This window comes from Corvus cornix, chromosome 5 (assembly GCF_000738735.6).
Source record: "Corvus cornix cornix isolate S_Up_H32 chromosome 5, ASM73873v5, whole genome shotgun sequence".
Lineage (NCBI taxonomy): Eukaryota > Metazoa > Chordata > Aves > Passeriformes > Corvidae > Corvus > Corvus cornix.
The window spans coordinates 10,579,799-10,604,732 of NC_046335.1; the positions used below are offsets into that span (position 1 = coordinate 10,579,799).

At 38.9% G+C, this 24,934-nt stretch overlaps 1 protein-coding gene and 1 non-coding gene across 2 annotated transcripts; one reads left to right on the forward strand and one right to left on the reverse strand.

Moving 5' to 3' along the window:
• Positions 1 to 441: 441 nt before the first annotated feature.
• TRNAI-AAU lies at positions 442 to 515 on the reverse strand. Its single transcript has one exon. It is a non-coding gene; the product is annotated as a tRNA-Ile (tRNA).
• Positions 516 to 1,939: 1,424 nt separating this feature from the next.
• Positions 1,940 to 23,969, forward strand: MOK (MOK protein kinase; the record flags this gene model as incomplete). Its single annotated transcript, XM_039552182.1, is given in 10 exon segments — positions 1,940 to 2,148; positions 10,174 to 10,244; positions 13,558 to 13,580; positions 13,582 to 13,629; positions 14,156 to 14,209; positions 15,079 to 15,257; positions 17,574 to 17,694; positions 18,083 to 18,283; positions 19,535 to 19,763; positions 19,766 to 23,969. Coding segments are annotated over 10 exon segments (1,263 nt in total), but the record flags the coding sequence as incomplete, so codon positions are not given.
• Positions 23,970 to 24,934: the final 965 nt, after the last annotated feature.

The window sequence follows — 24,934 nt, forward strand, 5'->3', positions numbered from 1 at the left end:
GTGCTCTGGGACAAGTCTGCTTGAGGAGGGAGGTTGTACGAGATGTGGTCTCCAACGTGGCCCATTCTGTGGATCACTCCCCACTCGCTGTCACCGGGCGGGTTTCGGGCGGGGGAGCGCGTGTCACGCGGGAAGGGCAATCCACACGGCAGAAAAAAGCCCGAAGGGGTCACCCGAGCACGCTGAGCCGCCCGCGCAGAAACAGAAATCCGCGCTCTGCCGGGACCGGCCAGGCTCCATCAGCCGTAGGAGCGCGATGAAGCTCGGCCAGTGCTGCAGCCGCCCTGGGTGCTCGAGCCCTGCACACACACACCCCACCTCGCGGTCGTGCCCTTGTGTGCAGGTCACACCGTGTCTCAGCAGAACCGCGCGAGGTTGGTGGGAATCGGTGGGACAAATTGGAGACAGTGGAGAAAAAAAAAGTAAAAAGGTAGAGTTTTGTGGCCCGTACGGGGATCGAACCCGCGACCTTGGCGTTATTAGCACCACGCTCTAACCAACTGAGCTAACCGGCCACTTTGCACCAGCTGCCGCCTCCGGGTTACATAAAGACAGATCCGCGCCAATGTTCCACTCTCAAGCCAAAATAGTGAAGACGATAGACTGGGCGAAAAACTTCCTGGTCCCCGGGAGCGCCGGAGCCGAGCCCGCGCTTATGGAAACACACGCTTAACTCCTCAGCAAGACCAAAAAGCAAACCGGAAAACTCTGCCCTGCCTACAGAGAGATGCAGCGCCTGGTAGTGGGAACAACCATAAAGCGGGATCGGGGACAACTTCCCCTCTAAGACAGTAGGGTAATACTTCAAGTTTACTAGGATATGATTCCAGTTTCATTTAATTAAAATATTTGAACATTCTTAAAAAGCATTTACTATTGTTTAACGCACTACTAGGATCTTAGTTTGCACGGACAAACGATTCACCTTTTCCTAGTATTTTGATTTTTACTACATATGCTGCATATAAAAGACAACTTCTGCTCACCTTTGAAGCCTACATGAAAGCACAGGATGTCCGTTTAGCAAGAGGCAAACGCCGGGGGGGGGAAGGGGGTGGGCACGAAGGGGACGACACAGCTCTCCAAAATGCAAGGTTTTGGAGACAGCTCAGTTAGGAGAACGCAGCCCCTGGTCTCTCCCCGGGCTCCTCTTCATGCCGGGCTGGCGGTACAGCTGCCCTCGGCATCCCGCAGTGGCGCGCAGGATCCGCCAGGGATCAGGCCATCACCGAAGATGAATCTGAGGCCGCCGGGGCGCTGCTCCGGCCACGGGAGACTTGACAGCAGCCAGGGCCCGCCGCTGGACTCATGGAGAACATCCCTTGTCCCAAGGGTTCCCCTCCTTAACCCCTCACCCACGGGCGGCTCAGCCCCGCCATCCCCGGGAAGTCGGGACCGTGGTGTGTCCCGAACGCGGGCTCGTTACCGGGTGGGCAGCGCCACCTGACACCTCTAGGCGAGGTATTTCTGGGTTTTATTCTAGTTCGCGCAAAGTATGGAGTTGGGTGGTAACCTACGAAAGTCTAGCTCAGTGATCATCAAAACTTTAAACTCGTATACATTTTAACAAACAAAGACATCAGCATTCCTTGGTTACCACCTGCATAAGTTTTCTATTAATTCGTACTGAAACCAGTATTTGCTAGTTGCATCTCACTTCTCATGCTAATTAGTCCGCAGGCGCAGTTCTTTCTTCCAGTTGAGTCTGGGGTCCGTTTTGGGTAGGCGGCCAATGGGTTGCGATCTCGCACTGCCGAAATTACGTTTCTCCCACTTACTGCTCCATTCTCCTGACTTCAGTCCTGGTGGCTCTCGTCCAGACAGCCCGTTCACTTTGGGATTGTCTTCCCTTTTCCTTAAAACGAAAGCTTATCCATGGGTGCGACATCCACAATTGCCCCACACCTGGGCGCGCACCTTGCGGGCAGGGGCGGGGTGACGGCGCCCCGTGCACACCGCGCATGCGCCTCCCGGCCGTGCCGTGTGCAGCGGGCCGCGGCGTGGGAGCGGCGCGTGCGCGGTTGCCGGGGCGACTGGAACACAACATGGCGGCCTGAGGGGAGCGCCGGGAGCGGGGCCGGGTCGGGCCCGGCCGCTCCTCCGTCAATCCCGTCACCTGCGGGACGGCGCGGGATGCAGAGTAAGGGGGTACGGGTGAAGGTCTCGGGGTCTTTCTGAGGGGTGGTGCGGGCTCGGAGCCTCCAGGGAGGCTGGCGGTCACCAAGGGGGCTGTGTTCTTAGGGAGTACCCGCGCTGAGGGGGCCGTAGGTGCTTCTATAGCCCCTGGAAATGCCGTCCCTGCCGCCCCTGCCGCCCGTGGGCAGCTCCTGGGTCTCGCATGCCAACGCTAGCCTCTTCGTCCCACTCCTCCGCAACAGGGTGCGAATAGGTCTTTCTCTCGGCTCCTGCGGGGCATCGCCCTAGGTGCTGGTCTCTCCCAAGTGCTTTCTCAGGAATTGCTAAGTTTTCTTGGTTCGGCACGCCTTGCTTTCCATTGCTTAGCATCCTTCTTCACATCATCCCATGTCACACCCTGCACTCAGAGACATCTGGCGTGTCTCTGAGTGCAATAATTACGTACCATGGCCTTGAAGATCAACTTCTTGCTTTCTTCATTTCTTCTTTATTTCTCTCTTCCTACGTGTATCAATATCATACTTAAACATCATAGCTTTTTGTTCCTCGGTATCTTGGCATCTTTGTAACAAAGTGTCTGCTTTACGTTTTTATAATACCCTCTTTTGACTACTGTAGTGCTGTCTTCTCTGTCATTTTGTATTGGATTCTTTAATTCTAAATGATTATTAATTTTCTGCGCTCTCTAGTTGCAGTGATTGGGTGTTGTCTTTGAATTCCATCACTTGCCCATAATTTATATTTAGATTGTTCCTTATTTCCTGGGTTCTTTAGCCTCTTGCACATTAAAATCTTATTCTGTTGAATGATTCATGGCCACTTTTTTGGGGGTGTTAGACGAGTTCATATTGCTACAACTTGTTCTTCCCGACCTTTATTTCCCTTTCCACTAACGATTCTAAGCTTATGTGTGCTGAAACAGAGGGGAGGGAAGAGGTTAGATAACATCTTTTGTTACAGATGCATGAAAGAACTGCTACCCAGTGATCAGGTTTCTTTTATTCTTCAATGTTTTATGCAAATTTAATTAAAACACTTCCTTTAATTTATCCTCAAACCTTTCAGTCTTACAGTGCTCATAACATTTTTAACCTTTCTTTGAGTCTTCATCTTTGAGTACACCAAATTCAGGTAATCTAACTGGAAGTTAAGTTTTGTTTTGTAGCTGTAACAATTTTCATAGCTTAAAGCTGCCAGGCTGTGACCTGGCTTTTTTTGTTCAGTGTGTGTTTGAAGTTTTTTGTTTTGGTGGATTCTTTTTGTTGTCTGGTCACTCTCAGGATGAGATCACATCATGATCAGGATGGTGCTGAAGTGGATTTTTAAGAATCTCCAAGAATCTTGGTTTATGAATGCAAAAATCAAACTTTGTTAGTACATCTACATTTTATTTCTTCTTATTCTATATAAACTTCTATGCTGTTATTCTTACAATACCTGATTTTCTTTCAGCTGCTGATTAAACAATAACTAATTTGTCATGTGATCATTCTCATTGTGTCCCTGGAGAAAATCTCTCTTATTTTAGTGACCTGTTTTGTTCAGAGTTTACACATTGACTTTATTAATCAAAGAGACATTTCAAATAATGCAATTTTCATTCCTGATTCTGCACTTTATTCAGTCAGTTGAAATTATTCAGGCCTTTGCTTCATTCTTTTCACTGGATGTATCTCATAAGTGCCAGGTTAAAGCCCCAGTTGTTTGTTATGTGTGGGGTATTTATTTTGTCTACAGAGCACTCTGTTGTAAAAGAATTACAATAACAAGCTTTATACACTTACATGGAAAAGATCTTCAGTGCTGTAAGAATGTTTTAAAATGTGTAAAGGATTAACTCTTTGTACAGTATTAGAACTCTGCCGTTAAAAATTTAAACAACTCAAGTTGTTTTGAGCTCTCCACTGTGATCTGGGCTTCTTTTGTATGAGTAAAATACATTTATAGAAGAAAATATATAAACATAACCAAATAGTATAAACATACACTATCTGACTTCTGTATATGCCTAAAGATATTTTCATTAAATTTGTGCAATAATGCTTTCCCAGCGTTTCTCTTTGCCCAAGTACTTAGGTTCATTAACATCTATGGCTGGTATGCCATAGATATTAAGATCTTATTTTCAGATCATATGATTTGAATTTTTTTTTTAATGCCAGAGAACCAATTACTTGCATGTAAGAAAAACAAAAAAAACCCAACAACAACCAAACCAAAAAACCAACAAAAAACCAGGATGGCCATTTATTAGAATAAAAGAGTGTATCAATAAATATCTAACTTCTTTTGTGTCTATCTTGGGTATATTTTGGCCCCAGGGCTGGCTCTGACATTAAGAACATACAGCCATTGTGTTTCTGACTGGTTGGAGAGTATCAGTTGCTACCAAAAATATCCATTTACACTGAATTCTGTGAGAGTAGTATTTAAGTAGTCTGAATTCACAATGTCCATCTTATATTTAGCAATTTAGATAGGAAATTAAAACTTAAGGTGGGGATAGAGAGCATGGTGATTTTTGCTGTCAAGACATTGTTTCCTCAGTCTTGTTAGTCAAGGCTGACGATAAGCTCGCTTGAAGCACTAACTGACCAGTTATCAATTAACAGCCAAAGCAATTAAACAGTCCCATGGTCTCCTCCCCATTTGGGAGTGTCTGTTAGAGATTGCCTCCTTTACCCACAATGATTTTCAAATTCAGTTTCTGCTTTTAAAATAGATCTATATGTAAATTGTCTATATTGAGTGCATTAGATGGTTAATTTAAAATTGCTCTGCTATTTTCAGTTTTTCAAAGTTAGATGGCCTAATTAGTTTATGATGCAGCATGATCAATAGTGATCAGAAAACAGAAGCAGCAGATGATAAAAATGAGAAGAGCAACTGACAATTCTCATGTAAGTGCTGCTACTGTATTGGATAAAGAGGGGTTGCAAGGGGAAGGTTTCTACTAATTAAAATACAAGCATTTGGCTCACAAGGAAAGAAAACACTTGGTTGTTTCTTTTTAACAGGAGCAAGTGTGAAAGCTGGGGAGATGAAAAGAGAATAAGACAACATAAATTGATTGTTAGTTGGAAGACAGCATTAGAATATCCCTGCCTAAGTAACTTTTCCCTCTGCAAAATTTCTTGGCAGGCTTTCTCCACTATAAGGCTGTGTTTATACTTGTAAATTAAGCATATCTGAAAATCTTCTTGGACACAAAGAGCAACTGGCATGAAATGGCCCCCATCTCTGCTAGTAAATTCTCTTATCTTCCAAAACAAGGCAGTAGGACAGAAACTGCTTGAGAACTGACCTTAGAAGGAGTCTTCACACCAGGCAGGGAAGGTGCCTCGGAAAGTGCTGATTGTCACAGGCCAAATCCCTGCCAGGGACTGTTGTCACAGTAACTAATAACAGGCAGCTTCACTGAATTTACTGCTATCGACATAGCTTGAGACTCCCACAGTTATTCTGACACCCATAAAGGGCTGAATATTATAAAAGAGGTTTTCTGCCCTGCCTCCCTCAAAATGACTGGGTTTGTATCTTTCTTGAATAATAAGACCATGTCAAAAGCAACAGTAGCATAAAGCTAATTAGAACTGGATTTTGCTCAGGTGAAATTACTGAAAAAAATTATCCAGGATAGAATCTGTAAGTGCTAAAAATAAAAGGCAATAGGAGGATGAGGTGGGTGAAGGAAACTAGGCACTGGGATTGGTAAGGAACAGTTAATCACAAAGCTGAAGGAGAATAAAGGAGGAAAGAAAAAAAGTCAATTCTGATGGAAATTAGAAGACCTGAAAATTAATATAAATAAAACTTTTCTGATAACCCTTATCTGCTTCATCTCTTAAAGTTGTGCAGAATTAGAACTGACTGATTTTTCACATCCTTGTATTTGAAGCACATACTTATCAAAGCCAAACATTACTTTTGGCACAGTGCAAATCTCATATCTGAATTTAATATGGGAATAAAGCTTTAAAATCAGAAACTGCTTTGCTTAAAATAAAAAAAAAACCAGACCAAACAACACCTCCACAAAAACCCCAACTAATAACCCCCATGGAACAATGATTCCATGATACACTTGCTTTCCAAGACAGTTTTGTTTTCAGTACATTGTAAATAAAGGAAGTTCTTTGGTTTTGTTTCTTTTGTGAAAGAAGCAAAGAATAAATTCAAATATGAATTGCTAATGTGCTGCAGCATAAAAAAGGTACGAAGGACAGTGTGAAGAGGCATCATGTCTCTGAACAAGGAGGTGGTAGTTTATTGTCTAAGAATTACTGTATTCTACTTTCTGGAATATAGGCAGCAAAATAATCTGGGCAGCAAAACTTCATTTGCTGTTTTTCATTTTATTTTCTCTCAACTTATATGTTAACAAAATACCTCTTAGTTGAAAGTTTTCCATTAGTCAGCATTTGACAGATCAAATAAGGATTGATAAACAATCTTCATAACAATTTCAAACATACTGAAACTGTGTTTTTGTTTTTAAAATACCAGTTGGTAAGATAAGGAGAGGGAACATTTTCTGATGTTCTGGAGACAGTGAGTCTTAGGGAGGGAAAGTACTATGCAAGTAAACACATGAAGCAACATTTTGAAAGGTATGCATAATTAATAATGGGAATTCTACAGAAAATCTTGTTTAAATTCAGTGAGGGAATACGAAATTAAGACTAAGTGAAGCTTTTTAAATACACATGAATTAAAAAGGTTTGCATGTGGTACAGAAAGGGAACTCTGCCTTCCTGTTGGGCACTGGGGGGTTATTTCCTTGAGTACTCTTAATTGATGTCACCCACTGTATTAAATGGTGCCTGGCCACTGGGTCTAGGGTGAAACAAGATGAATGAGGAATAAATAGTTGATCTCTGCCTTGCCAAAATGCACTGAATATACTTGTGCTGTTTTTCTTTTAGCTGTCAATAATGATTGGAGGAAATGTGTCCGTCCTCTCCTTGGATAATACTTTTTTCAGTTTCTTTAAATAACTGTTTTATTGCAGGTTAAAACCAGTGTATTTATCTTTAGTCAATGTATAGCATTAGTTCTCCTTCATATTTGCATTTATATTTACATCCATCATCCAGATGTTTTACGGTCACAAAAAAAATAGGTGTTTTTTATCAGTTAGGAAAATAGAGGAGAGGGCTGTGTGTAAGTAGACATAGATTTGACATTGTCCTCCAAGAATATAAGTGCCAACCAGTGCCTCTTGGGTTACTGGTTTTGTATTCCCAGTTAAATATATTAAGCTCCTAATGAAATCACTGGGAATGACTCATTTGTACATACAAAGTGAGATGGGACATTTTGCTCTTGGGTGTGATTTCAAAATGTAACTCAGAGCTTCAAAGAATGTAAGTTAAAAAAAGAGAACTCAAATATCTTCAAGGAATGTGGCTTCTGATTCTCTGTTACATTGTTAGAGATCTGTTGGTCAATTTATACATTACCGACAACTGACAAAATTGTCCAATTTATGATCAAAGCAATATTTAAACTATCTGCTTAACTGTATCAAGGGCAGATGTATACAACTCAGTGGTTAGGCACAACAAGCAGACTCTTTCATCTTTTCATCTGAAACATCTTTTAGGCCTTTAACCCTTTGATAAATTGACTGACAAATTCCTTTGATGAAGTGAACTCTTTTAACAACAGATAACAACATTATTTTAAACAGAACCTGCCCATACAAGGTATTTCTCCTTGTTTCAAAGTGGAAAATATTGTTTTGGTGTTTAGCTGTAAGTCTGACTGGGAAAAGACGTATGTCCTGCTCTGATCCATTCAATAGTGTGCAAAGCTCTTTGTTTCCTGCTTCCTCCCCAGAGTTTCTGTAGCATGGTTTTTTTGTTTATTAAAGCCTAGGAGGGCAATGAAATAATATACACAATAATTGAATAGTGTCTATTTTTCATTTAAAAGGTTTCCATCAAAACTTAATTTTAAATATTAAATTTGGCAATGCATCACACTAAGCAATGTTCGGAATGTATGCTACAGCAGCGCAGAGTAAACAGTATCATACATACTCTTATGCAACACAAAATTCCTGCTGGGTAGCTCCTTGGCATGGTAACTGGTGTCTGGAGCTCAACACATGACTACTTTTTTTCTTGGGGTAAGCCCAGCTACTCCAAGCTGCAAGAAGGAATAAGCCATTTACTAATTACTGATTTGCTCAATAAAGAAACAACAAGCAAGCAATTTATCAGGCCCTGCATTTGAAAGTTCAGTGACAAACTGAAGTTCTGACAGCCTCATGGCAGGGAAAAAAGTCAACTATAATCCAGTCCCTGACTGCAAGTCAGTCTTTCTCTTTTCTGTTTAATTCAACTTTAGTGTAGAAAAAGTGAATAATCTGAGATAAATACAAGCACTAAGGAGGCTGAGTCCACGTCTTACTATCTTTATGTTTACATAAAGTTGTTTTGTATCCATGGTGCATTGATTTCTTTCTTCCTTATTCCTGTATTTGAACAATATCCTGTAACTTTTGGGTCTAGAGACAACCTGTAGATTCTTAACCAGCTTTTTATTTCAAAAGAAAGAAAAAAGCAACATGTTTCTCAAAATCTGAAGTCTACATGCCTGCCTTTGTTAAGAGAGTCTGATGTAGCTCTTGCTTTCTGTGGCTCTTTTCCAACAGACCAAAAATATTTCAACATCAGTATTAAAATTACAAATGAAATATATGCAAAGCATAGTTAAATTTCATCTCATACTATGGAATATTTGCTGGTGATTTCAATGCATGTCCCATATCCAGTTAGTCCTTTAACTGTACACCGTGGCTCAGTGTTCTGATTAGGCACACTCAGAGCTGAAATAGCCTCTGGTATGTAAAGATCTTGGCTTGACTTATCAATTTGAACTAGGGATCCAGGCAAACTATTTGGCAGTATCTTTTAATAGACAACTTTGCAAACACCCCTGTGCAAGTAGTTGAAGTTTAGATGTCAGAATTAGGCAGTAGCTGAGCTATGCTTTTGGAAAGAGGTGTCAGTGATAAAGTTGGGTTCCTTGTCCTCATTAAGCACTTCAGTGTCTTCTGGGGACACATTCTGTCTCACAGAGTGATCACGTTTTATGACAGCATTTACTCCACTACTGCATGTTACATTTCATCACTATGCAACAGCAGACATAACCTTCATTATTCATATACTTGACACAAAATTTGTTGACTGCTCTGAAGTATTTTTTCTTGCCCTTCAGGCTGTCTTATTTCTCTGTTCAAGGCTCAGGTACTACACTGTTATTGCCAGGCCCATTTTCTGCAAATACATGGGAAGCCACTAATTGTGTCAGCAGTTTGGCTTTCTGGAATTGTCAGCCTCAGCTGCTGTGGTGTTAACTAAGTGTAATCCAGCTGGCCAGCCAGCTTGCTGAGCTCCTGCAGTCTGTCTGCAAGCTGAACTGCAGACTGTATCCTCAACCTTTTATTGGCTGGGTTAGCACAACATTGCAGGGGAGATGTACTGTAATGCAATTATCTTACAAGAAAAACTGAAGACTTAAAGATGTCTGCCTCTGCAGGGCAGTGAAATGGAAAATAAAGTGTCAGATGTCTTATATCATGATTATACTTTAAATTGCTGTTGTCAGCAAAACAGTGATTCCAGACAGATACTCATTTCCATGCAACAGAACACTACTGGAGATCTATGTACAAAGTATTTTCACATGTGGTGTAATGGCTTCCCTCTCCTTTATTGTAAGTTTGTATCAATGAATTTACTGGAAATTTCTTGATACTGAACAGTGTGATATGCCCAGAAAACATATCTTCAAAAAGCTTCACAGAGTAAATCAGTTAACTTCTGGAGTGAGCACTTTGGATAGTATAAACTAAAACTATGATATGTCAGACTTAAGTTTAAAAACTTCTATGAGACAGTATCAATTAAAAATGAAAATGTCCATTTTAGTACTGGTTAAACTAAGTGGTTTTTTTCTACACTGTGTACAAATCAATGTGTAAGTTTTATTTCTAGCTTAGAGTCTCCTTATTTGTTTCTGCAGTGATGAAAATGCTGGCTCCCTTTCACTGTTATGTGAATTTATGTATATGAATATTTATGAGCTGATAAAAGGTATGTAGCATATGCTTAAGAAACACACAAACTCTCCTTGTGTAGATCACATACTGGAATTAATTATTTTTCCCTTGGTTGTTCACTGTTACCGATTATAAAACTCATAGGGAATTTTATGCTGTACTGCTTTACCCTTTAGTTCTTGCCAGTGGAATATAATCAACTGTTTAAGGCATGGGTGCATGCAGGTTTCCCATGAGTCAAGTCCATAGCCATCTATTCTACAGTCAAACAACCCTGACTGCAAAACACAAAATAATTGCTTTATGTAACAAAAAATAAAACTTAAACAGATTCTTAGGTCAGGGCTGCAGTGAGGTAATAAGAAAATTATTCCCATTTGTTTCAAAACTATTGAATCAATGAATAAGGATTTTCAGTTTTTATACCTAGTAAAAAAGCCTTTCACTAAGTTTTCTTTATAAAATAACACTGTTCTCTGATACCTCGTATAAATTCTGGAGCTGTTTGTCAAAGCAGGTCAGAAACCATAAAGCTTAAGGAAGAGTTCCTATAAAAAAATGTAGAACAAAAGCTGATTTAAAACCAGATCTTATATAAACAGTAAAGGAATTGTATACAGCAAATTAAGGGGCTTACAATTCATAAGTAAATTATGTAGTATATAAATACATATATATATATGAATAAAATATATATATGAATAAAAAGTATTAATTTAAAAAATGAATAATTAAGAATTTGTAGTGTCTTAGCAGTTGGGAGATTAATTTAAGTAACTGAACGTGCAACTGTCATTCAGTGTAATAGAATAAAGACTTGTTCCTGAACATGACACTGGTGACACTGAGTATTGAGATCTCTAACAAAAGGAGTAACTCTGTTTCTGACCTAGATAAGAATGTGAGACGAAAATTGAGTTGTTTGCTGATTGCTGAAGTAGACATTAGTGTGTACTGGTTTTAATAAGACATTTTGGGTTTGCTATATTTAGCATGGTATTCAGATGGAAATTGGAATCATCATTTCAGTATGTTCAGATTTTTTTTTTTTTAATTTTAAAATACAATTTCTTTCAAAGTTTTCCAGAAGAAGATTGTTTTCACACCACCTACTTGTAGTAACCTCCTTTCCTATGGCATGGTGAATCAGTTCAAAATGAAATCTGTGTTCAACAGTAATCTGAAATGCTGCAGTTGGGGATTATCTGAACATTAATCTGGGTTTACCTGAACTTCTGTAAACTGCTGATTCTTCTTTATGGTCTGAATTTTGAGTCTGGATTGTGTTTACCATGATACAGTGCCTTATTTTTAATGTTGTATAAGGTAGTGGCACATGGGGTGGAGCTTGTCAAATCATAGAATATAATAGGAAAGTGAACTGGACTGAAAACGAATTTTTAATTTGACAAGGAGTATGGAGACACTTCTGTAATTATGAGGACAGTTCACTGTAATGCTGCTAATGTGGAAAGCTGATACTTTTGATTTTTTCCTTAAAAAATCAAGCGATCCATGTTACTTCAATCAAGATAAGGATATTTGTCTTTACAGAAAGTCATAATTCTCTTGCTGTTAATTTATAGCAGCAGCATTTAATAACTGAAAAACAGTCTTGCCCTTTGTTTAATCAACAGCAGTTTGGTCATTTAAAGCAAAGAAAAAAGGGGCTCTGAGAGAGGTGTGGAGTATCTCTCAAGAGAAATGACAAAAACTTCAAGTGCCACTGCTTTAGGATTCACTTCACCATTACTGCCAAATAAGGTTTCTCCAATGATAAGTCTGGAAGCAGAAGAGCATCTGCTCCAAATTTAATAGTGACATGTAATAAAAAAGCAACTGAGCATGACTTCTTTTTATGAAAGCCCAATTCCTTAAATACAAATAATAATCTAAATTGATTTGAATAGCAGCATTCTATAATATTTTTTCCACTATAAATGACAAAAATCCTGATGTTGAAAGCACCATTTATCTCTACAGGGGCACTACTACTACAATTCCCGATGTAAATGGTACTCTGTTCCAAGTGCTTTGTGATCTAATCCCGCTCAGTGGATTATGTGACTGCCTGGAGGAGCACTGTAATCAGTTGGGAACACAAATCCCACTGGCTGCTGGGGCCCTGGCCTCAATGAGTTACTGTCCTCATAATCTCCCTCCTCCTCCCCAGCCAATTACTCATACTACTGTCATCATGCAGATCAGTACCTGCTTTGTTTTTCAAAAATGTGATCATTTCTGCCTCCGTTGATGGCATTGCAGCATTACATAAAGGCATTACAGCAAGATTAAAAGGCCTTTGGAGCCTATAAAAGAAAAAAGCTGAGCAGTTACTGAATGGCTCTGAAAAATAGATAAAATTTATAACTGTAATTATTGCCTAATGGCAACAGCAAGCTAAACTACATAGGTTAGCCTTTAATTTGCAATTCAGATGTGAATCACAGTCATTTAACCATTGCAGTAACTTGAGGTGATTGATACAAATCTTGAGCCTTAAAGACAATTACTTTGAGTAGAGAGGAAATGAGATATTTAGAAGTGAAGTACTGCAGTTCTGCTAGAACTTGAGGAAATACATACTGCACGTAATACATGCAGTAAAAACTAAGGCATCTTACAGAGTATTGAATTGACAGTTGTTAGCTGAGCTATTCTAGTGCATACTGAAATATAAATTATGTCAGAAGTTGAGTGGAAAATTAATTACAAAGCTAGCTATAAATTACAGAAGTAGTATTGATGCCTTTTCCTGGTCTTAAAATCAAGAGGCATACACAGTTAGAAGGGGAAAAGGGATTTTACCTTGGTATTTATTTTAAGGATCCTTAGGTGCACACGTCCAGGTCATATGCATCGAGATGCACCCCGCCAAGTCTATCTCTGTCCCCTCTGTCTCTGTGTCTCCCTTCCTCCCCCCCCAACATTGGGTATAACATTATAGGTTTTACTAATTAGCTTATCTATCAAAGATTCCCCAATGAGAGGCTCAAGTGAGCCCCCCTCCCCAAGGAACCTTCCCCTGGATGGTTCTGTCTTGGTTTACAGAATGTGTTCTGGAGAGGACCTTGGGCTCTGGGGCACACTGATCCCTAGCTACAAAGCTTCTAAAATGTTTAGTCTCTTAGCTTGACAAACAAGTCCAAGAATGTAGGCAAAAAGCACCAGGAATACAGAAGTTGTAAAAAGGTATAACAGAGGTATAAAAGAAAAGGCAAAAATCTTCACGGCATCAGTATAATTGAAAAAGGTGGTATCAGTGCACCTCGGGAAGCTGAAGACTATGGTATTTGTATTCTGTTCTTTACTAAAAGGGACTCACACCACCTGAAATTTTATTCTAGGACGGAGAAAGCCATCACCTGAAAAAAAAAATTAGGAATAACATGTACCAGTTATGCAAATCTCTAGATTGTGTACAATAGGTTTTACATAGGTAAAAGACCTGGTTCAGCAACAGCTTTACAGCAAATGTAGCATACATTTGTTTCAGGGTCATCTCAAAGCAGAGACAGAATTGTCTGGGGCAGCAGCAGACTGCTGGAGGCAGAGAAGAGGCCATGGCCCAGATACATCTTTGCCTGCAGCAGAGCCCTAGGAGGCAGCAGGCAGCCAGAGCTGCTGCCAGCTCCCAAAGGAGCTCTAGTACCTGCTGCAGGTAGCCCTCCTGGGAGGAGATGGCCCTTGCAATCCCTCTGGTAGCCCTGATGAGAGCAGAAGCAGAAAGCCTGGCCTCTCCTTCCTGGACTTGCCCATTCCCCATTCCCATATCTGTAGCTGTTGTCTCACCATGATGGCAAAATTTAATTTTTTACTATTCTGTTGATAAGTTTGAAAAAAGTGCTGGTTTCTTTAAGTTTTGGGGTTTTTTTACAAATAACTGGAAGCACTGATAATGTTTATCTTTTTACTGAATTCTTCTCTCTGCTGTGTTTGTATTAGTACAGAAATGAAGTATTTCAGAGAGATGGACAACCAGAAAACATAATAATAAAGGTAATTAATTTTATGTGAGGATATTTAACTAAAAGTGAAATGTATAAGTATTTTTCTCTTTGCTCTGAGAAGGTAATGTTTCTTCATGAATAAAAGTAAAATTTTTTAGGAAATACATAGATGGTTACTGTATTCCTGATCTAGGGGAATGAACAAACAATTTTGTTATTGGCTAAAAAATGGCTGAGATGCATTACACCCTGCATGTGTTCCCTCCAACCTAAAAACCTATTCTTTATCCACTCTTAATATATATTTTCCTTTCTGTCTTAATCTAGACACAAGAAACAGGGTTTACTTTTGCAGCTCTTTGTTTCTACATTCAATTCCTATACTTAGTGGAAGTTACACATACAAAAGAGAGCAGAAGACAGTGGCCTGCAGAAGATTTCATTGTAACCATCTCTCCTGACAGTTTTACAAAGTTATTTTGCTAATGTTTGAAAAGCAAGGATTTTTAAATTTAGTTTATGAAATTTTATTTTCTGAAGATAAATTTTTCTTTTAAGTCATAGAAGAGTACAGGAAAAGCCAAAGCCACCTATTATATCACTGCTAAACAGAAGAACTCTAATAACTTAATCCAGATGTCCTATTTAGTAGCCTTTCCTTCTGTGATAGTCCCTATGCTCTTAGGCCTTTCTTTTCATGATGTACAGAACAGTATTTGCATTACATACTATGGACACAGATATCTTCATACCTGGAGCTACTTACTATTTTAATGCAGCTTTACTGCTGTGATACTACTACCCCTGGATTTTGGAAAGTTTCCTCTTAAAGTAATCTGTGATTTCTTTTATGATTATTACAGTCATTGCTTGAATATTTTACTGTTTGTAATTTGTGGAAATTACTTATTTTTGCAGCAGAACACCCTGAAGTTAAGAGATTTTGGATCTTGTATGAATATCTATTCTCAGCAGGCACATAGGTAATGTACCTCCCCGCACTGGTACTGAGCACCTGAATGTTTGCTTACAAATGGGCATTATAGTTACAAAATTGGTATATGGAGTCCTGGCTGTGCTTTCTATGAAATCACAAGGTACAGTGTTCAGTGGAGGGTTTTGCGTATCATTAATCAAGATAATCAAAGGTAAATAGCTCAAATTAGGAGCATGTGGTTTGGGTAATATGATCTTTGTTTCCATGGATTTGTAGAAGCTTCTGTGCTTAAGTCTGCAGGGTTCATGAGGCAGTAATCCGGTCTGGTCTGGCACTCTCTTCACCCAATGGCAGGTTAGTAATAAAGCAGTTCAAGAGAACACAGTACAAACAAAAGTGATTTACGAAGAAACACTTTGGAACATTTTTCCGATGGCTTCATATTTAGTAAAAATGTATTTTCTCTGCTTTATCTCTGTGTAGAATACGGCTCATTTCCTCTCATGAGCATCACAGAATACCCTCAGTCTTGTTAATGCACTTAGTGGTAAAGTGTTTCCCGCTTTCTTTGGACTTACTAATACTTTCTGCAAAAACAGAGATTAGAGAATACCCTCCCTCTAATTTATGACTTTGATTTACAGTATAGTGTGTCTAAGACCACTGTGCTACTAAGATCTTGTGCGCTGGTATATTTTGAAATCAGGTTCTGATGAAGGAAGAGTTCAGGAAAACACAAAGTCTTTTAAGATTTTTGGTAATGATGAAACTATAACTCAAAAAATTTGTCACTGGTCTTCAAGGAAAAAGGAAAAATACCCATGAGTATTTCTCCAGTATCTTTGTGCCCTAGCAACAGCAGCAGTTCTTTATTCTCCTCCCACACTGCTGTCTCTGATATGCAACCAGGACTGATAACATTTGCTTTGCTTCTTTCCTCCTCCACATGGCAAGTGCAGCTGCTGCCATCACCATCACATTAAATGACAACCATTATGCTTTGCCTGCTAACTTGTAGAAACATTTCTACTTCTCCAGCCAGAAAACTGTTAAAAGAAAAATCCCAAATGTGGCAGTACTTTTGCAAAGTAAATCGGGACCAAAAGCTTTAAGAATGCCACGTTTTTTCATTTCAGCTTGAATCAGCTGGGCTTTGTAGCTTTGTAAGAAAATTACATGCTGCAAACTTAAGTTTTCTTAGGGAAAAAGAGGCAAACCTTAAAAATATTTCCTTGTTGTTTCAGCTTAATGTAAAAAATTTCACGCTTTACAACCACTAAGTGTTTTCAGACGCCTTATAGGTGTGTTCAGAGAGAAAGGAGGGATGTTCATTGGAAATTACGGAATTGAAAGAGATACAGTCTTGCCAAACTAAAGGCAGTTACGGACAGGTTTGTTTCTTTTTCAGTGCCTCCTGCAGTTGTTGCTGTTGAATGGTTGCATAAGCCTTTATGCCTTACACCACCTTGTATAAGAACTTTTAGTCTTTTACACAGCTGTGCTGATCTTTCAAATCTTGTTGTCTCACCATGAGGGCAAAACTCCCTCTTTCTGTTCCCTATAAATCATGATTCCTGGATCACACTTTTCAGCGGCTTGCACAGTTGTTCTCCACTTTGGTACAGTTTTAGATTCAAAGACAGCACATTTTTTAGTTCACACAGAAGCTAGTCCCAGCTGCATGTCTTGATGCAGCTGCACAATGTGAATCAGATCTTTTCTCGCCTTCCTCTACTCTAAGCTTTATGAAGACACTCAGAGGAGTGTGCAGCCAGCTGTTTGACTGAATTTGCAAACAGTTAAAAAGAAGTTTCTCATGTCTACAAAGGGGCTGAGTGTTTTGCTTTCAAGAGTCATGTGGTGCTACTGAAGTGTTTCTTATATTATAAGCCCAAGGAAAAAAGCAACATGTGCAGGAAATAAATGTTAGTGGACCTGACTAAAGTCAGATTGGTTTAATATGATAACAGTGTTTTCAATGACTCCGTGCAAGTTTTATATTAACTGAGGATCAAGCTCAGGAATGCAGTTCAAATTACCATCTTTCCAGTACTGCTGCTTATAAAGAACCTGTGTAGGAATGGAGTGTTATAAATACATTTCTATGTGCATACACAGAAAGAGGGACTGCTTGATTCTACACATTGTCTTTTAGGATCTGCCACTTTACTAGAAACAAACACAATCCCAGATCCATTGCCCTTCACTACAAGGGATGTTCTCTTTACCTATTTTGCCCCAAACCAGCAGGAGAGGGAAGCTACAGATTTCCATTTAATAACCCAAGCTACTCCTTCAATACAAACCAGCAGCTGTGTTGCTCTGCTGCTCACATTATCCTCCAGTTGTTGATAGGTATTAAACTGTCCACGAATAATTCTAACATGTTCTCTTCCTCATAAAAGAAGGGGTTTTTAAATCAAAAGTGACAGTTTAACCGTCTTCTCTAGTGCTAATACCATCTCTTAGCTTGCAGTTTCCAGCCTCTTTTTCTTGGAACTAGTGAGCTGGACCACATTTCAAAAATCCATGAAGTTACAGGCACTCCTGGTAACAAAACTCCGGAAGTGCAAGCAGTAAGTATGTACTCCCATAGTTACTAATCTCACTGTTTCAATATCCACAATAGAGCTGTACAGCTGTGTGCAATTTCTGCCCAGGGAACCACCAGGAAAACCTAAATCTGTGCAGTGTCTTCTAATCTCTACCCAGAGACAGTCACCCATTAATGAACCTTACAGGCAGAGCAGAGGAAATCTGAGCCTTACTTGGCCTTTTATTTCCTTAGTACCTTTAAGGCCAATGACATAAATTTTTAGGAAAGAAAAGGGTTTTTTATCAAGTACTGCTTACTTTTCTCTTATGAATGATTACCTAAATCAGGTGAATTCTTTCTTTTCAGTAAATTGTAATCCTCTCTGAATATGCATGAATAAATGTTTTTCTCAAACTTGTTTAACACAGGTCAAGAATTTTGAGTTTTGAATCCTCCCTTTAAAGAAAGGAAAAGGAAAATCTTCTATTTTGCACAAATTGCCTTTCAAAGGTTTGTATTTCCTGTGTGCAATGCTAAAATATTACCCCAGTGAGAGAACTGCTGCCCATCAAGCCTTACAGCACCCTTATTTTCAAGAATTCTGGCAAGTGACTTCAAATCACTTCAATTTTGAAGACTCAAATCAAAAGGTGGGGGGAATGTTGTGTCCGTGTTTCAAGTGGAGTAAAATTAAATTTGTTTCCAGTGCTAGTCCTTGGCTTCTCAACAATGAACATAATTCAGTCAGCGTAGTTCTTTGCATTGAGTCCGAACCTTACCTAAAACACTACTGGTGTTTGTCTCTATTTTTCTTTTCGCCCCAACCTTTTTAAGGCAGCCAGTACACAAGCTTTAACTATGCACAAAAAATTAAGACTAGTAGGAAATACATCAGGGCAAGTGCCTCAGTATTTGTGTCAAATTTCAAAGGCAAGTCCAAGACAGGTAGTACTTAAGTGGAAGAATTGTCAGCCCATTTAGAGAAAGTAATTTGTAGCACTGAGCTTGTTAGCTAGAAACAAATGTTTTACTTAAGCTGATTACTTGGGTTTATTCTGTCTGCCTAAACACAGATCTTTATTTGGTGTGATGCAGTTACCCCTCCCCCCAAATCCCTAACATACGCGAGTTAAAATTTAGAAGCTCGGATACCTCATAATCCCCTCAGTAGACTCTAGTTAGAGTTGCTGTTACTTAAAGGGTCAGCTCCACCTTATTTTTAAATATCATCATTCTGTTTTTGATGTCTCTCTTTGAGTTAAAGAGTTTTCCAGATGAAGTTCTGGCAGAGACAGGGATTATGCTTTTGCCTTTTCAGGGCTTCAGTCTACATTTTGAGCAAATAAAAACTTTTTTTAAAAAACTTAATTATCCTGTATATAGTCAATATCTAGGAAAAGTCTAAGTGTGTATTTGACATGAAATAAAAAATAATTAGATTCAAAATTCTGACAAACTGAAACTTTGTTTATATATCAGCTATGTGAAAAATACTCGTATTCACTTGCTGTTATCAACAAGGTGAGGTGGAAGTTAGTACTACATGGAAAACTTCCAAATACAGGTTTTTTCTCAAAAACCCCCACAAACTACCAAAGAACAATTATAAATTATTTTCTGTTGTGCATTCAGCTTTGAAAGCATGAATTCTCCTTCTATGGGAGAAGCCACTTTTCCCACTAATTCAGTTCTGGGGTTAATCAGTGTAGGTTTTCTAAGAAGTTCCTTTGGGCAAGATTTCAAGAAACATCAAGTAAGGCAAGTAATTTTTAAAAAGGAGTGAGGTGAAATTGTATTTGGCTGAGGGTTTTTTATTTCTGATTATTTGGGTTTTCTCTTCTATCTGTGTTCCTTAAGATGTTCTCAGAAAGAAACTGAATCTTTTTTATTTATTTTAAAAGCATTCTCTTAGGAACATCCAGGAAAAAAACCCAAATCCGCAACATTGGCCTCCTCTGGGAGAATTACCAAAATTAAATTTTTCTGGAGTAGCCAAATTGACTTCCTGTTCTACTCCTACATTGCATTCAGTTTTCCAGGGATGTGAGGAAGGTGGTGGAACCCCTGTGTTCCAGTCTGTCAGATTTATTGGATCAAATACTGAGGTGTAGACTCTCACTTGCCCACTGAAGCACATTTGAAACTTCTGTTGTTTCTTCAACAGTCTGAGAAACAGAAGGCACTTCAGTCTTCCCTGAAACATTTCCATTTGCCTGTTATAGAAGGAGCAGAAGTGAGGAAAAGCCTGGCTATGCAGTGACAGAGACCCAGTCATGCTTCTGTTGTTAGAGATCTAACAAGAACAGCAGTGCCTGAATTTGTATTGTTCTGACAATTTGTAGGAAAACCCCACAAAGTTTGAGGGCTGCTTTCCTACCATTTTGATACTCTGTTCCTGAAGGGGGTCAATATTTAATTAAAGCATTGTTCTTGCAGAGCACAGAGAGTATTCTGCATTGAACTTCCTAAGTATTTGTTCCTTTTAGAACCTGGTGGAGGAGGAGGTTAGTTAAAAATAACATGAAAGGATTCTTTGAGCTCAAGTATTAGGAATGGAATGTTATCTACAGAATTTAAGTTTTCAAATTGTATTACAAATGACAGCTAACTGCTGTATTTTTTTTAGATGTAAGGGTTTGGTTGGGTTCTTTTCAGTTAGCTCTGGAAATTATTCCTCTCCTCTATTCAGTAACTTCCACCTCAGGTTTTACTGAGAATGTGCAAATTGTACAATCATATGAGATACTTGATTTTGATGCAGTTTTTGTAACTGCTGAGTATTTTTATGTAACTATAACTTAAAGTTAAACCAGCCTTTTATCTGATTCAAAAGCAAATAAAACTTAGTCACCATTTGCTTCAAGCCATTGATCTTAACATTAATCAAAAGTCTTAACAGGGGCTGATATTGCAGCCAGTTGCTTCAAAGAGCAGTAAAAACACATAGCTGATCATGCATCAGAAATCTGGGACACAGATCATCAGTGACAATTTAATAGAATGGTTCTGATTGCTATATAAGGTAATAGTTAAAAGGCAGTATCTTATCTAACTAGGAAAGAATCTTTATTCCAAATTGGTACCACTGATTTTAAAATTCCTGAGATCTAAAAATTTGCTTTAATTAATTTGCAATACTTAAATTTGGTGATGTGTTACAGAACAGTTTTGTTATTTAGAAAACAAAAGTCTGTGAAAGTCATACTTGTCTGGGGGTTAAAAATCTTCTGCCTACCAAGCGTGCATGCAAGACAAGTTCGGCAAATAACTTTTTTGGACATTTTTATAGTTAGAAAAGTTAACTCTGCTCATAATTGGGAAGTGATCATCATTTTTTTCCAAAACCAAACACTGGGCTCTGGTGCTGCTGTTCAAAACCCCAGCCATGAGCAGGAGAGCAGGAAGCAAAGGGCATTTTGTGTGAGAGGCCCTGCTGTGGGGAGGCACCATGGAAAAATGGGGCACTGGGGGGAGCACATCACATCCAAGTCACTAAGCCAACACTTATCCATCAATTTGAGACTGATGTTTTAGATCCAGACAAACTATTTATTCTAACCAGTTAAGATGCAGCCAAAACAATGCAGTAAAATTCAGGCTAACATAAAGATCTTGTAAGAGTAAAAATTATGCCTGCTCTCAGCTCTTCTGAGATTCCACAGGGCTGTGCCTTTGTGAAAATAATTCTTCTTTTCACTTTAAGGTCTTCCAGTAAGTGGGTTTTTTTGCTGTGGTTTGTTGATTGGTTGATTGTTCTTGTAAGAAGAGGCATCTCAGCACTTACAGGGTTCTGTTTTGACTGGATTAGATCCTAATCCTTGTTCAGGTTCTGGACAACTTTGAGCATGCCCAAATTCCACATTGTAGCTTTTCCATGTGGAGAAGCTCATGAAGCTTGAATTTTTTATGAATCCTTTTGACATCGACTGCTTAAAAGCACTTGTCTACCTTATGTTTATCTTCATGTTTAGAAGATGGTATTACTATCACATACTGTACTGAGGATCAACATGACATTTTTAAGGAGATTCTTGAAAATGTGAAAATACTTGCAGGTAAATGTGGTGCAGACTGTGGGAGTATTTGATACTGATTCAAATTTGACTGTCCAAGTTGATTATCATGCCACCTGCATCATGCACCACTGCTCAATTTATGTAATTTCTTCATAGCAAACTTTCAGAATCTTAATATCAAGAACAGAAAAAATATCCCAGCCCTGGGAAGAATTCTTTTAAAATAAGCCTAAAGCATTTGAACAAGGCTCTGCAGGGAAACCTCTACTCGTATTACGTGTGCCAAAGGAAGAGCAGATTTCTCATACTAAGACTGAACAAATACATAAGCCAAGTTTTAGTGGAGGAAGTGTTTTACATCAGTAGAATGAGAGCATTGTAGCAAAGGGAAACAGCAGAACACAGCGGTACAGTTAACTGCTCTTTCTCATTTTACTGAAACTCCTACTGCATGGATGCTGCTTTCCTCCTGTTCCAAGCAAAAAGTGTTCTCCTGAACACAGTAGCTCAAAGTGCTGTGAAAGTACATAAAACCACAGTGAGTGGCTGAGTTTTCCTGCTCTATTATGTTTCAGTGAATCATCTCCCCACTTCTGTCATGCTTTCATGTTAGCAGCTCATACTGATAGAACAGAGAACTTCAACAATAAGGCAATACAGTATTTGCCTGAATACCTACCATAGTGGTTTTTTTATAGATAGATATAGATAAGAGAAAGGTGTGATGCTACACTTAGAAAATGAAATTAAGGACTGCAGGTCTATAGGCAACACAGTGCAACAGTAACCTCCAAGTTCTTACCTTTGGAACACTGAGAAAAGGTGCCATGAGCTTGTCCAGTGTTTTTTTCTAGAGAGGAAGATGGTGAGTTGCTTAGTGCTGATATATTTGGAGTTGAGCATAATGAGTAGCATTAAAACTGATGGTCTAAAAATAGGTAACTAACTGGATCCAAGGGAGCTTGCTCTCCACTGTTGTTAATTTCTTACAAAAAAGAGGACAAATCCAACTACCCACATTTGATAGATTGTTCTGACTCAGAGCTCTCTTACCTAGCACTATACAGAGTAAGTCAAAGCTCAGATTATCAAAACTATATTCCTGATGGAGATATATTAATTGTATTGGTTGCCTCCTGTAATCTTTTTCTGGAAGCCTCAAACCACAGATGCTGAAGTTCAAGTAATTTGACTAAAAAATATAAAATTCCATCAAATTATGTTTGCACAAGGTACCTTTCTGATTTCAAATGTTACTGCCACTGTTTGCTTCCCTAATTCATACATCAGGCAGGTGATTATTCATACATGGGGAAGAAGATGAAGTCAGAATTTTTGGTAAGTTTTAACCTGGAGGGAAAAGGCTACCAGAGTAACATCTTGTGTATTATCACATACTGTGTACCTGGGGCTGTCAGGCTGTTATAATGAGAATGACAATTTCATGTTCAGCAGATCATTTTTGCTATAAAATTGCAAATCTTAAGTGAAGGACCACATTGGAATTTTTCTTCATTTCTTTTATGCTTTCAGGTGGATCTTACTCGGTTTGGCACATACAGTGCTTCAAGGATATTTATTTCCTAACAAGTTCTTTGCTGTTAAACCTCTGGAGACAACTTACACTTCCCTGGCTGTTGGACGAATAGGCAAACTTGAATTTTCCCACCTGCTTTATAGTTAAAATACACCCAACTTTAAACTACAAACTGGCAAGTATGGTTCCTACCCTGATTCTTCCAGCTAAAATTCCATACTGAGATTATCTCTGTTCTGCTCACTTTTAATTATTATTTTAAATGTATTAGGAAAAAGATTTTTATTAAAAGCTGTATCTACACTAGAGGACTTAAGTTCTTTCCAGGTAAGTTATTAGTGTCCTATTTCTTACTAAAATAAATTTTTTCCATATGGAATAGAGTGTGGTATGGGCAATTGAAGCTTCTAGATGACTGCCCTAATAGTAAAGAAGAGGCTGAAAAAAGAAAACCCAAACACATTCCTTGTGTGCTGCTGAACTACAATTTGTGGCGGGGACATACCCTGCCAACACAGATGTGAGTAGCTCCTGTTGTTACCCTGATATTGGATACTGCAATTCTTTCCCTACTGGTTTTGTATTTTTCCAGCTGAAGGAAAAAAAGTCTTTTAAAGTTATTGCATATTTTTTCAACTGTTTCATTTTGACTCAGACCATATGAAGCACTCATATAAAAGAAATCTACGGGGAGATAACTACACTAGTTTTCAGTGATGAGGTTTATCTGTATTTTAACAGTTAAACCCACTACGTTAATAAAACAAAACTTCTGAAAAATAATCCTGCTCAGTTTCAGTATTTTCCCCATTCCTCATATTACAGAAGAAGACAGATAAGATTGTAAAGCACAGCTCCATCTTGAATAAAGTAGGGAACTAATTCCTGGTTTATAAACTGATCTGGCAGTTTTCAACGTGCCAGCTGTATTGCAAGGATAAGACTTAGTTACTTAGAAGCTACTGCAGTTGCTTCTCCCCAAATGTTCATTCATTTCCTGAAAACAAATCACTTCTCGTGCCAAAAAAATGTCTTAAGTTTACTTGTAATTAAAAAAATTCTACCCAGCTTTATTTGTTGGAGAGCAGGAAGTGCATTAATGTGCCCACAGATACAGCACATGCACCCTCGGGCAAGTTCATGGTCCTGGGCAAGCAGCTGCTGTTCCATTCTGCCTGCAGGATTCTGCACATCCCTACTGTGAACACTGCTACAGGAAAAAGAGAAGTGTATGATGGATAGTTCTATTTTCTGTCATTCTGGGGCTGGACATGGGTGGTTAATCTTGGCAAGAACTACTGAAAACAAGTTAAGTGATGTGTTGACTGATGAAAAATGACAAGTGTTTAGACAAGCAGCATTAACCTCTGCAAATCCATGGATATACCTATCCCTATCACACTTACCCGTTTAAGACCACTGAATTATAAATGAGATGCCTGATGTAAGACAAACGAGTCTCAGAAATGCTACTCCAATACGTTAACCCAGTTTCTGACTGACAAGTCAGAAAGTGTGTGCAGGTACTACTGTGGGATCTTCCACTTCCCAACTCCAAATGCACAGGACTACATGATAAAATCCTTACCCCATGAAGTTGCCTCTCTGTGAGATTGCTGGTGTATGATGTATTTATCTTCAGGACATGTTTGGAGATAAGCCATTAAGAACAAGAACAGAACAATTGTATTTCACTTCCCTAATTGAAATTCAATTCTATTAAATATGAAGCAATGTTCTAGATGAGA